The sequence below is a fragment of the Pogoniulus pusillus genome, chromosome 22 (assembly GCF_015220805.1).
Source record: "Pogoniulus pusillus isolate bPogPus1 chromosome 22, bPogPus1.pri, whole genome shotgun sequence".
Taxonomy (NCBI): domain Eukaryota; kingdom Metazoa; phylum Chordata; class Aves; order Piciformes; family Lybiidae; genus Pogoniulus; species Pogoniulus pusillus.
In genome coordinates this window covers 22658023-22670684 of record NC_087285.1, presented here as the reverse complement: position 1 = coordinate 22670684, position 12662 = coordinate 22658023, and the positions used below count along the sequence as shown (strand labels likewise).

The following is a 12662-nucleotide window of genomic DNA, read 5'->3' as shown; positions in this document are numbered from 1 at the left end:
ACAGGGGGACATACTGACCCCCACTGTGCTCTGCTTTTAGTGCTGGGAGCAGAGTGAGGCACACAATGCCAGGTTGAAGGGACCCCAAGGATCACCTGGCCCAAGGAGGGGATGTGGTGGGCTGGATTTCAAGGCTGCTGAGAGCAGAGGGAGATTTTCCCTTGTTTTCAGGGAGCAGAGTCCAGCCCTGGGCCCGATGCCAGCTCGTAAGCTGCCTGTGGTTTAATCTCTGCCCCGATTTATGCCCTAAGCCCTCAGGTCTGGAGCCACCATGCACAGTGTTACATGGCATCATTTCTTACCTAACCTACCCCATGCCCCACATGCCCACCCTGCTGAGGACCCTGCTTTCCTGGAGGCAGCTGGATGCCAGTGCCATGGGCTTTGTGTATATGACATTTTGGGGAGGAGGGGGCTGCGGCCCTGTGGGGCATGGCTGGAGCCATGCCTCATCCTCCTGCACCCCAGCAGGATGGGGCAGAGCAGGGCTGTGCTCAGCCACACGGGGATGGGTTGTGGTGCTGGAAGGGATGGTCTGCATCACATGAGGCTTCTGCTGCTGGCTTGCTCTGAAGTGTGGCTCTGGGAAAGCACAGGCAGAGCTCCTTGAGCAGCGAGGAGCAGTTGTCCTCCTACTGCTAAACCCCTGTGGCTCAGCACTCTGCTTCTGCTTAGCAGGGGAATGATCTGTCCCCAGCTTCCAGACACTGCACAGTGGTCCCATAGTGATCAAATTCCCATCCCCTGCTGCGGGGACACAGCCAAGTCCTCCCCTCTTACATGAACCACACCAAGTTTATCTGTGGCTCAGCATCCTCCCTTTTTGGTGTCGCCTTCCTGGTGACAGGCACAACAATGACACCAGCTGCCCTGCTGCTGCTCAGAGCTGCTCCTGGAGCAGCTTCTGCCTGCTGCTGTCTGGGGCACTGTGTCTAAACTGCCCCCACTTGCAGAGCTGCTCCATGGCTGGGACAGAGGCTCTGTGATGTTTGCCTCCAGCAACAGAGTTACGCCTTCAGCTGCTCTGAAACCTCTAGGAATAACGCACTGGAGGCAGGGCTCTGCTGGAGGTGTTGCACTGCTCACAATTCCTGTTCTCTCTCGAGTTCTGGGCTCAGCCTGCCTCTTTATTCTCCTGGCCGATTCCTGCCTGGTGCTAACCCTCATCGTTTGTGGAACTGTTCCAGAAATGATTGACCTGTCAGGCTGGAGGTGCTGAGAGACAGTTCAGTGTCTGGCCCGTGCAGCCTCGCAGCACTAACATTGCCTTAACTTCTTACTGTCCCCACAATCTGTTCTCAAAGTGGCTTTTTCCTCATGGAAGTCACTATCAGACCTGATTTGTGCTTTGGGGCCCACCTAAAGCTGTGATATGAAGTCTGCTATTAGCGAGTGAGGTTACAGCTTTCCCATGCTCACACAGCTCTACCTGTCCCCTCTGCCCCTGCTCCTCTTCCAGCACTGTCACTCTTGGTGGCAGTGACCTGCAGCAGCATGAAAAGCTGTTCCCTGGGGAGTAAACTTCAAGGAGGAGAGCTGACAACATCTGGGCTCAATTTACAGCCCTGGCACTGGGGGTCTTATTGGGACTGCCCAGTTGCCTTCTGAGGGGTCAGAGCAGCCAGCTCAGGAGTTGGTGACATTGGTGCGGTGAAAGCAGTGGCACAGCTCCACCTTAGTGCCCAAGACATTGGTTTGCCACTCTGACAACCCTTTAATAGCAGGTTATCAAGAGCTGCCAGTTAGAAAGTGTCCAGCTTTAGCAGCAGCTGTCGAACACAGTCTGAGCTGTGGCTGCAGAGGAAAGCCTTTATCAGCAGCACTGTGTGATAAGGCTCAGTGCTGTGTGATAAGGTTCCATCAGCTGCTGCTGCCCTGAGTGCAGAACAGAAATATTTATGAAGCACTTTGGCTTCCCTGTGTCCTGCTGCCACAGCAGCCCGGGGAGCTCCACTGCCCTTAGTCCTCACTCTCTGGGCCGCAGACTTGTCCCTGCCTCCTTTACATTTATTCACCCCTGCCCTTCCTCCCTTCTGCCTTGTTTTCCCTCTCACCCCAAGAAGCACTCTGAGGGGCTGGAGTGTGTCCAGACAAGCAGTGAAGTGGGGGAAGGGTCTGGAGAACAGGGCTGGTGAGGAGCAGCTAAGGGACCTGGGGGTGTTCAGTCTGGAGAAGAGGAGGCTGAGGGAGACCTCATTGCTCCCTGCAGCTCCCTGAAAGGAGGCTGGAGCCAGGTGGGGTTTGGGGGTTGGGCTCTGCTCCCTGGGAGCAAGTGATAGAATGAGAGGAAATGGCCTCAGTTTGCACCAGAGGAGGTTCAGGTTGGGCATTAGGAGCTGTTTCCTCCCGAGAAGGGTTGTCAAGGCTTGGCCCAGGCTGCCCAGGGCAGTGGTGGAGTCCCCATCCCTAGAGGAGCTTCAGAGCCCTGTGGCTGTGGTGCTGAGGGCCATGGTTCAGTGGTGCCCTGTCAATGCTGGGTTACAGGTTGAATTCCGTGGTCTGGAAGGTCTCTTCCGTAGCAGCTCTCTGATTTCACTCTTCTGTGACCACTGGCTCCCTCTTTCTTCCTTGCTGTAGTTATTTTCACTTCCCCTCCAGGCTGTGTTGGGTGTGTAACCTGTGTGACCATCTCTCTGCCCTGGGATTGTGGTGTTGCAGCCCTCAGCCACCTCAGAGGCTTTGTCCACCAGGCATTCCTCACATCCCCAGGTCATCATGGCTCTGGTGGCTGTTCAGGGAGCGGGCAGCAGAGCAGGCAGATGTCCACACCGCAGAGCTGCTGATCATGGGGGCTCTGATGGAGCAGTCTGGTTGCCCATCCTCGTGGTTGATTTTATTCTCACTGATCCAGCTTGAGTACCCATGTGAGGGGAGGGAAGGGAGCAAGGAGGGAAGAGCCTAACCTTGCTTTCTGTGGCCATGGAGCTGCTCTGTGTCCGCTCTGCCTCAGGGTGCCGGTGCCCAGCTGCGGAGACAGTAAGCCAGCAGTAGTGAAAGAGGTGGGAGTGTGGGAGGAGGTCTGGGAGGCTGCTGGCACTAATCCATCCTCTCCACCTCTGCAGGCCTGCTATGGCATCCTGAAGGTGCCCATCGGGAGCTGGCTGTGCCGGACCTGTGCCCTCGGTGTGCAGCCCAAGTGTCTGCTGTGCCCAAGAGAGGGGGAGCGCTGAAGCCCACTCGCAGTGGGGGGAACCAAATGGGTCCACGTTAGCTGTGCCTTATGGATACCTGAGGTAAGAGGCTTTCCAGCTCCTCTTGGCAGGCAGAGGGGCACGGCCCTGCCTTCCAGGTCTGAGCCCCAGGGGTGTTCATTAATGGCCCAAGTGCTGAGCCCAGCAGCGAGGTCAGAGCTCTGTGTTTGACTGACAGCCAAGGCCACCCTGTTAGAGGAGGACACAGGTGGAGGCATTCACAAGAGCTGCTGGGGCAGGGGTGAAGCCAGCTGCATTGCCCAGCTGAGGTACGCCTGTGACATCCTGGGGAAGAGCTCGTGCCAGGGAAACACCAACATGATGCAGTTCTCCCTGTTTTGATCCAGAGCTGTGTCTGATTTTGGTGTGTTTTTCCCAGTTATAAGTGAACCCAAAAATAGTCAGTTAAAAATCCATCCTTTGTTCAAACTGCCCACAGCGTCCCCTGTAGCCACGGCAGGTAATGCCCAGTACTTGGGACTTGTCTTCTCTTCCATGCCCAGGTTAGCATTGGATGTCCTGAGAAAATGGAACCCATTACGAAGATCTCACATAATCCCAGCCAGCCAGATGGGCTCTGTCCTGCAGCCTCTGCAAGGAGCTGCTGGGACCTCATTCAGGTATGCAGCTGGGCACCCAAGAGACCAGGCCTGGGGGGTTGTGCCGCGGGAGATGTGGGCGGCTGTGCCCTGGCCATGGTGTGTTTCTGCTTGAAGCCAGTGTGGGCACAGGAGCAGGAGCAGCCCTCAGACAGCAGGAGATGCTTGGAGTCTCCATGAGCTTCCTTTGTACGTGCCAGTCATGCGGTGGCAGTGACCCTAACTGCCAGGACTGCACATGGCCTGGTTTGGAATCAGGAGCCTGCAGCAGGCTGGATGCACCTGCCGAGGAAGCAAGATGTGCCTGAGCTCTGTGGCCCAAGTGCTTCAGAAACTAGTGGGGCGTGGCTGGGGAAGCCATGGAGCGTGGGAGGGGATATCAGGAAACTGGGCAGCTGGGCTTGGGAGACAGAGTACTTCCATGTGTGACAGTCCCACATCTCCTCCACACCAAAGCAAACTGCTGCAGACACCTGGTTGCCCTGCTCTCCCCACAGCACCAGTGTGCTAAAGAGGGGTGAGGCCTCCCCATTTCACAGCAGAAGAGCAGGATGCTCTGGTTTTCCTGGGACAGAGCTTCCGAGATCATGCTCTATCTTCCTGAGGAGGAAGAACAGAGTCCAGAGAATGGGTTGGGTTGGAGGACCCTTGAAGACCATCCAATTCCAGACCCCTGTCTTGGGCAGGTACTCCTCAAGGCCACCAGAACTCCATCCAAATGCGCATCCTGAGGAGTCTTGCACATCCAGTCATTCCCTCTGCTTTCCCCTGCTCAGCCTGTGTAATGTCCTGGTGGGTCCTTTGGGGATGGACTCCAGGATCAGCTGCTGGTGTTTTCTTTGGCACACTAGATGCAGAAGCAGCCTTGGCATGCAGGGAGGGATGGAACTAGCTTTGAAAAATGGGAAAGAAATTTGGGATGTGTGCCATTCCCACTGATGAGCTCCTGTACCAGCACCAGGGGCTACACCTGTCAGATGGCTGGCCAGCAGGGACCGTTCTGGGACCAAAATAGCTGACTGATAGAGGGGGCAAGAGGAGGAGGTCTGCAGGCTCTGCTGTGTTTTGTGCCACCACCTTCAGTTCAGCACTCGAAAGGAAGCTGTTTCAAAGCAATCCTCTTCTCTTGGAGTGAAATCCCAGCATGCTGCTTTAAATCTCCAGCGCTGACTCACTTCTCCTCGGTGGCTCTGGGTGGATCTGCTTGTTCACCCTGCCAGATGGAGACACCGTGCCATGACAGCAGCTGCTTTCAAAGAACAGAAGGGCAGGGAGGGAGGGCAGACAGGCTTGGCAGCATCTCTGAGGCTTCATCCTCTTACTGCCAGCATGGCACGGGAGCTGTGAGATCCAGGGACTAGCTGGGCATGCACTAAAGGTCACCAGAGACTGAACAGGAGCTTTATTGTCTCGTGTGCCAGCAGCTCACAGTGCAGCACACAGAGTTCTTCATGAAGTTGTCACTGGAGTGTTTGCTGAGGTGACTGTCACACAGCTGGACGGTTTGCTTCTAGAGGGAGAAGGGGAAGGAAAGCGGGCAATGCCTTGGCTGAAGGCTTTCTGGGGTAAATCCACAGTCCAGACAAGATAAATAAACACTGAGTACTCACCAGTGCTGCAGAGCTCTGCTTGGAAAGCTTTGTGCTTCTGGAGCTGTTTGTGCAGCTGTCACTGGAGCACCTTTGTCAGCAGCTCGGGTGTGTGACCCAGCAAGGAGCAGCCTGCTTGCTGTTGAAGCCTTGGCAGCTCCAGGTGGGTCAGGTCTGGGGCAGGAGGAGGGGGGCTTGCGCACAGGAGGGGGCTTTCCAAGTGGCTGGTTGTAACTGGGCTTTGCCAGAACAGGAGGAGTCTAGGAGGCAAGCTAGAGGAGCAGAAGACTCTGGCAGAGGGGCACAGGGATGCTCAGAGGCCGCTCTAGCATGAGTCCACCCACCTCGACCACACTTGCAGAGGACAAGTGTGAGCTGCTTTCAACAGGCACTTGTGTGTCTTGAGATGTTTTTCCATCCAGACTTGACCAGCAAAAAGGAAACAAGCCTAGGAAGCCTGAGGAAGGGCTCCCCACTGCTCCTCATGCCTTTGTCCTTGCTGCTGGTGTGTAATTACTGCCCTTCCTTTCTGGTGCGGAGCTGCGAGCCCAGCGCAGTGTGCTGTGGCCACAGCTCCAGACACTGGGCAGGGATGCAGCCCCCTCCCGGCTCCTGCTCAGGGGAGTCATGGCTCCATGGTGGTTCTTGTGGTCAGACATCAGGAGATGCCAAAGTGAGCTCAGGATCCAGCAGGAGCTCTCTCAGTTGCATTGCTGAGATGGAAAAGGGAGTGCCAGGAGCTGGCCTGCCTCAGAGACAAGTCCTGGTCATGCTTGATTTGAACCCTGCTCCTGCCTCACCGGTTCCCTCCTTGCCTCTCACAGTGGCTGGAGGAGCTCACCAGAGCCTTTCAGAGCAGCACAGAAAGCCAGGTCTCTGTTAGCTGCTGGCAGCATCTGCAGAGGGTGCAATCTTCTGCTGCCATCGTCTCTGGCTTGCTTTTTGGGGGGTATTGTTTGGGGAAGAAGTCCTCATCATGTCCTCCTACCCGCTCGTTTGTTTGTTGTCACTCCACTGCCCACTGCTCCCTGCACCCTTGAGCTGCTTGTGCCTCTGGTCCCTCCCCTCAGCTGCTTGTGCCTCTGGTCCCTCCCCTCCAATCCTCTGCCTCAGCCCCCATCCCAAGGATGTCTGTGATGCTGAAATCACTGAGCTCAGCTGGGAAGCACACCAGGATCCAGACCATCTGTGGTCACCAGGAATCACATGGTGGCTTTTGTGAGGCTGCAGAGCTGTGGTGGCTGATGCCTTGCCAGGCTTCAGCACCGGTAATTAATTTTTCCTTCCTGAGCTCTCCTCAGCTCTGTGGAGGAGCTGCTTCCTTCCCTCCAGCCCCAAACCACACCACTGTAAGCTGGTAAGCCTTGGCTTGGATTCCCTTGGCAAGCAAACCCATCCTTCTCTTTCCCAGTCGGAGAGGTTGGAGGACTAATTACCAGCCTGCATCAATCCCTGGTGCAGTTTCCAACCCTCCCTCTTGGAACTTGGGAATGGATTTGCCTGGATCAGCGAGTTGTGCTGCAAGCCTCGAGCAAGAGGTGCTGCAGGGCTGCCGAGGGCTGGTGGATAAGGCAGGGTGGTTTGGTAACGAGGCCTGGGCAGTGAGGAAGCAGCAGCAATAACCCAGCTCAGCCTGCTCTCTTCCACGTGCAGATCCCTGCCTCCCACCAAGAGCTGCGCTCCAGCATCCTTCTGGAGTCGATCGGTGGGTTTCAGTGGCCCTTCAGGCAAGGTCCCCAGGTGCTCATGGCCAGCCAGGTCCCTCTCCTGAGCTGAACTGCCTGATGGGTTCCTGTTTGCATTTTGGGCACGGTTTCTGCGGGGTGCTGCTTGCCATCTGTCGGAGGAGAGCTCCAGGATGGGTGTCGCTCGGGTTGCTTGGTTCCTGAGGTGGAGGGATGGTCGTAGCGCTGGCAGGATGCTATTAGCTCTGGTGTCAGAAAACGGAGGGAGGGGACTTTGCCATGTGGCTCTCTTAGCTCACATCCCCAACACTCTGACAGCAGCAAGCCATCGATGTCCCTTTGCCCTGCCAGAGGTGTTTGTGGACACAGAAGGATGCTGGAGTTTGAGGCACCCCTAGCTGTTACCCTAAACCAGCCAGGATGGAGTACATCAGGAGTACCTCATGAGTACATCAGGAGTTTGGCAGGAGTATGCTAGCAATATGTCAGTAGTACACAGAGTCACAGAATGATTTGGGTGGGAAGGGACCTTTCACGGTCATCTAGTCCTGACCCCTGAAGTAAGCAGGGGACATCTGACTAGAGCAGCTTGCTCAGAACCCCATCAAGCCTGACCGTGATGTCTCCAGAGGTGGGGCCTCCACCAGCTCCTGGCCAGCTGTTGAAGTGTTCCACCACCCCTGTAGTAAAGAACTTCTTCCTCACGTCCCACCTGAATCTGCCCTGCTCCAGTTTAAAGCCATTTGCACGGGTCAGAAGTACATCAGGAGCTCTGTAGCTCATGCAGTGCTGTTAGCCTCTTGGCTACCAGAGAAGCAAGCTCTCCAGCTGGCAAAGGCCCCGAATCCAGAAGTGCCATTAAATGGGGAATAGCTCCATCAGGTGACATCCCATCCCCCTTGGGAGCAGTGCTCGCTCCCAAAGCCAGGATGTGCTTTAAGAGCCAGGCTGCAACAGACTGCCCTGAGTAGATCTGGATGCCATGAGTCAGCCTGGGCTTCCTCTGTCTTTCCACCACCAGAAATACTCCAGCAGGGAGCTGACTCTTCAACCACCTGGGAGGCTGCAGCAGGGCTCATGTCCTGCCATGGGCAGGCACACAATGCTGTGGTGGTTGCACTGGGCTGGCATGGGAAGCACTGGTGGGGTCCCATGCAAGCACCAGCAGCAGAGCAGGGGGGAGCTGATTTTTGCAAGCTGTCAGCTGTTCCATGAGGAATTGCAGGCTGAAGTGAGGAGCAATTTGGCGTATTTGAGCAGGGTGAGCAAGGGCTGGAGTCCATCATTTGTCTGCATTTGATGCCTGCAGGAGTTGAGACAACATCCCTGCACAGAGCTGTTCTGGTACAGTCCAGGGCCTTGGCCAAGGCAGGGCTGCATCCAGTTCTTCCTACTGGTTCTGGAGAGCCCTGGAGTGGAGGACTTGGACACCACTGGCCCTCAGCTGTTCTTGGCCTGGCAGCCACAAGAGTCTCTTCCTTTCTGAATCCTCCAGCAGGTGCAAGAAGGTCAAGGAGGAATGTCCATCAGCATCAGCAGTGTCAGAAGTCACACTGGGTGACTGAGCAGGGTGGCAGGGCTGATGGGATGAGCATAAAAAGCCACACAACTTCTGCTCCTCATCTGCCACCAGGATATTTATGGTGTTGGGTACTGAAGGGCCACAAAGCCCAGTAAAACCCTGCAGGTAAAACCCTGCAGCATCCAAGTGTTTTGTCACCAACAGCCAGGAAGTATCATGGGCTCTGGCCCTTAGGCCACAACTGCATCTCCACCTCAGGAACAGTTCTTCCATAAGCACTGAGCAATGGTGCCTGCTGACTGTGGTTGAACTGGTCATGAGCAGCTGGGATGGGCTGGTTGCTTACCTCACACTGAGCCATTAAAACTCAGTTAAATGAGTAGAGGGGGAGAAGGTGCCGATGTGGACCTGAGCACAGCACTGGCTTGCAGTGCCCAGGGGAGATTTGTTGCCTCTGGGGTTCCAGAGCAGATGAAGGCTGAGGTGAGTTAGGGAAGTTGTTAAGGAGTTTGTCTGCTGGAAGCCTGGCAACAGCCTGGCCGTGGCACTGGCTCTGCTGCGTTGCTCTGGGACAGGCTGTGCTGCCTTTGTCTTTCCTTCCTGTGTGGAGATGATTCGTGGCTGTGGAGTTTCCAGAGGAGGAGAGCTTCCTGCTCCAGGAGTTGCTGGCCTGCCTTGGGCTGCAACCTTTGCTCCCAGAGCTGGCTGTGCCCAGCGTGCTCCCAAAGGCTGGTGTGGTGGCTCGGGGAGTGCTGGCAGGGGCTGGGCAGTGGGCAGGTGCAGCCGGGAATCCACCGACGGCCTGGGAGCATCCCTCTGGCCCCTGTGGCTTGTCGGTGTTTATTGTTGGGAGCCCTGTTTGTGGTAAGTGGGAGATGAGAGCCTGTGACAGACGGTGGGAAGGCTCTCAGAGCTGTCTGCTGAGCACTGGGTTTTCTGCTGCTTGGCTCTGTGCTGCCCAGCCCATAGGTGTGTAGGGCGTGGGCAGCGCAGGTGGAGTACAGGCAGTGGAGCATCCGTTGCTCCGTGGGAGGTGCTGTCACTCAGCTGGGTGTCGCTGGTTTTGGTAAGCACTTGTGGTCCCCTCGTGTTGTGCCCTAAGCCCTGTGCTCTGCCCACAGTGCTCCATGCCCGCCTGTGTCACCGCGTTCCACGTCACCTGCGCCTTCGACCACAACCTGGACATGCGAACCATCCTAGCAGACAATGACGAGGTCAAGTTCAAGTCCTTCTGCCTTGAGCACAGCACTGTGCCACCAAACTGCCCGAGGAGGCACGGACAGAACCTGACCAAGCCCAGCTAGACCTGGAGAAGGTCACACTGCGGAGCAGAAGCTCCAGCAGCTGGAGGAGGACTTCTATGAACTTGTGAAGCCCTCAGAGGTGGCAGAGAACCTTGACTTGAGTGAGTCCTTAGTGGATTTTGTCTACCAGTACTGGAAGCTGAAGAGGAAAGCAAATTCCAACAAACCACTGCTGACACCAAAAACAGATTGAAGTGGACAACTTGGCCCAGCAAGACAGGATGTCCTCTACCGACGCTTGAAGCTCTTCATGCACCTCAGGCAAGACCTGGAGAGGGTGAGTACAGCTTCAGCCTCAGTGGTGTGCTCCATCAGGGGCTGCTTTGGTGTGTGCTGCTGCTCTGTAGATAGTATGAGCCCTGCTTAGTCATAGAGTGACAGGGGTTGGAAGGGACCTCTGGATATCATCCAATCCAAGTCCCTGCTAAAGCAGGGCACCCACAGCAGCTTGCCCAGCAGCACAATGGCCAGGGTGGTTTGGGAGCTCTCCACAGGAGGAGACTTCAACAACCTCTAGGACAGCCTGCTCCAGGGCTCCAGCACCTCACACCGAATAAGTTTCTCCTCCTGTTCAAATGGAACCTCCTACGTTCCAGTTTGTGCCCATTGTCCCCTTGTCCTGTCCTAGGGCACCACTGACAAGAGTCTGGCCCCATCCCCTTGACCCCGCAGGTCCTTTGGCTCTTGCTGAGCACTGATCAGATCCTCTCTGGGGCTGCTCTTCTGCAGGGCTCCACAGCCGCAGGGCTCTCAGCCTTTGCTCTGCACAGAGGTGCTCCAGGCCCCCTCAAACGTCTCCATAGCCTGTGCTGCTCTCTCTGTAGCAGTTCCTCTTGTCACCCTGTTCCCCCTTTGACACTGTCTGGTGTCCCTGGCAATGGTGTCCCTACACCTGGAGTATTATTCAGAAGCAGAACCATGCTGAGCATGTCCTTGCTGCCAAAGCACTGACCCTGATGGGGCAAGGTAGTGATGGACTCAGCAGGGGCTCCAAGAGAGCCAGTGTCTGCAGGGCTGGTGCCTGGAGCGGGGCTGGAGGCAGATACTGCTGCTCCACAGAGTTCTTGGTAGTCTCAATACACAGGACAAATCCTGTGCTGCCCCTGGGGTGCTTTCAGCAGCAAGGCCACAGGAGCACTTTGTGAGTTACCTCATGAAACATCAGAGACAGGACTGGGGCGCTCCTGCAGCCCAAAATGGGGTCAGCTCCTCAGGGAGCTGCTGCTGGAGGCAGAGCCGTGGTGGAGGAGGCAGCAGGAGGAATGTAGTGACAAAGGATGAGGAAAAGGCAGAGGTGCTTAACACCTTCTTTGCCTCAATCTTCAGTAGTGGGACAGGTTGTCTCCAGACAGCTGGACTCCTGAAGTGGCAGATGGAGTCAGGGACCAGTATAGTCCCCCTCTAATCTATGAGGAAGAAGTAAGGGACCTGCTGAGATACTTGGATCCTCACAAGTCCATGGACCAGATGGGATCATCTAGGGTGCTGAGAGAGCTGGCAGCTGAGCTGGCCAAGCCTCTCTCCATCATTTATCAGCAGTCCTGGCTCACTGCAGAGGTTCCTGAAGACTGGAAGCTGCCAATGTGATTCCCATCCACAAGAAGGGCCAAAAGGGAGGAGCCAGAAACTACAGCCCTGTCAGCCTGACCTCAGTGCCAGGCAAGGGCATGGAACAGGTCATCTTGAGTGCCATCACAAAGCACCTACAGGATGGCCAAGGGATCAGGCCCAGCCAGCATGGGTTTAGGAAGGGCAGGTCCTGTCTCACCAACCTGATCTCCTTTTATGATCAGGTTCCTGCCTGGTGGAAGTGGGCACATGTGGATGGAGTCTACCTGGACTTCAGCAAAGCCTTTGACGCTGTCTGCCACAACAAGCTCCTGGCCAAGCTGGCAGCTCCTGGCTTGGACAGATGTCACTCTGTGCTGGGTCAAGAACTGGCTGGATGGCAGAGCCCAGAGAGGGTGGTGAATGGTGCCACATGCAGTTGGCAGCTGGCACCAGTGGTGTGCCCCAGGGGTCAGTGCTGGGCCCAGTCCTGTTCAATTATCTTTATTGATGATCTGGACCAGGGGATCGAGTCCAGCATCAGTAAGTTTGCAGATGGCACCAAGCTAGGAGCAGCTGTGGAGCTGCTGGAAGGTAGGAGAGCCCTGCAGAGGGACCTGGCCAGGCTGGATGGGTGGGGCAGAGGCCAATGGGATGGGACTGAACAAGGCCAAGTGCAGGGTTCTGCACTTTGGCCACAACAACCCTAAGTAGCACTACAGGCTGGGGCCAGAGTGGCTGAGAGCAGCCAGGCAGAGAGGGCCCTGGGGCTGCTGGGAGAGAGGAGCTGAAGCTGAGGCAGCAGTGCCCAGGTGGGCAGCAGAGCCAATGGCATCCTGGCTGGCTCAGGAGCAGTGCAGGCAGCAGGACAAGGCAGGTTCTTCTGCCCCTGTGCTCAGTGCTGCTCAGACCACACCTTGAGTGCTGTGTCCAGTTCTGGGGTACTCAATTCAAGAGAGATGTTGAGGTGCTGGAAGGTGTCCAGAGAAGGGCAGCAAGGCTGGGGAGGGGCCTGGAGCGGCAGCCCTGTGAGGAGAGGCTGAGGGAGCTGGGGGGGTGCAGCCTGCAGAAGTGGAGGCCCAGGGATGACCTCATTGCTCTCTACAACTCCCTGCAGGGAGGCTGTAGCCAAGTGGGGGGTTGGTCTCTTCTCGCAGCAAGCAGCAACAGAACAAGGGGGACACAGCCTCAAGTTGTGCAGGGCAGGTCTAGGCTGATGTTAGG

The 12662-nt window shown here is 56.4% G+C and overlaps 1 protein-coding gene across 1 annotated transcript in view; it reads left to right on the top strand.

Moving 5' to 3' along the window:
• JADE2 (jade family PHD finger 2) overlaps positions 1–12662 on the top strand; it is a 75787-nt gene that overhangs the window by 46985 nt on the left and 16140 nt on the right. The window contains 7 exon segments of the mRNA XM_064161341.1: positions 2951–2976; positions 3063–3233; positions 3695–3754; positions 3757–3794; positions 9689–9834; positions 9837–9911; positions 9914–10167. Of these exon segments, the coding sequence (XP_064017411.1) occupies positions 2951–2976; positions 3063–3233; positions 3695–3754; positions 3757–3794; positions 9689–9834; positions 9837–9911; positions 9914–10167 (770 nt within the window).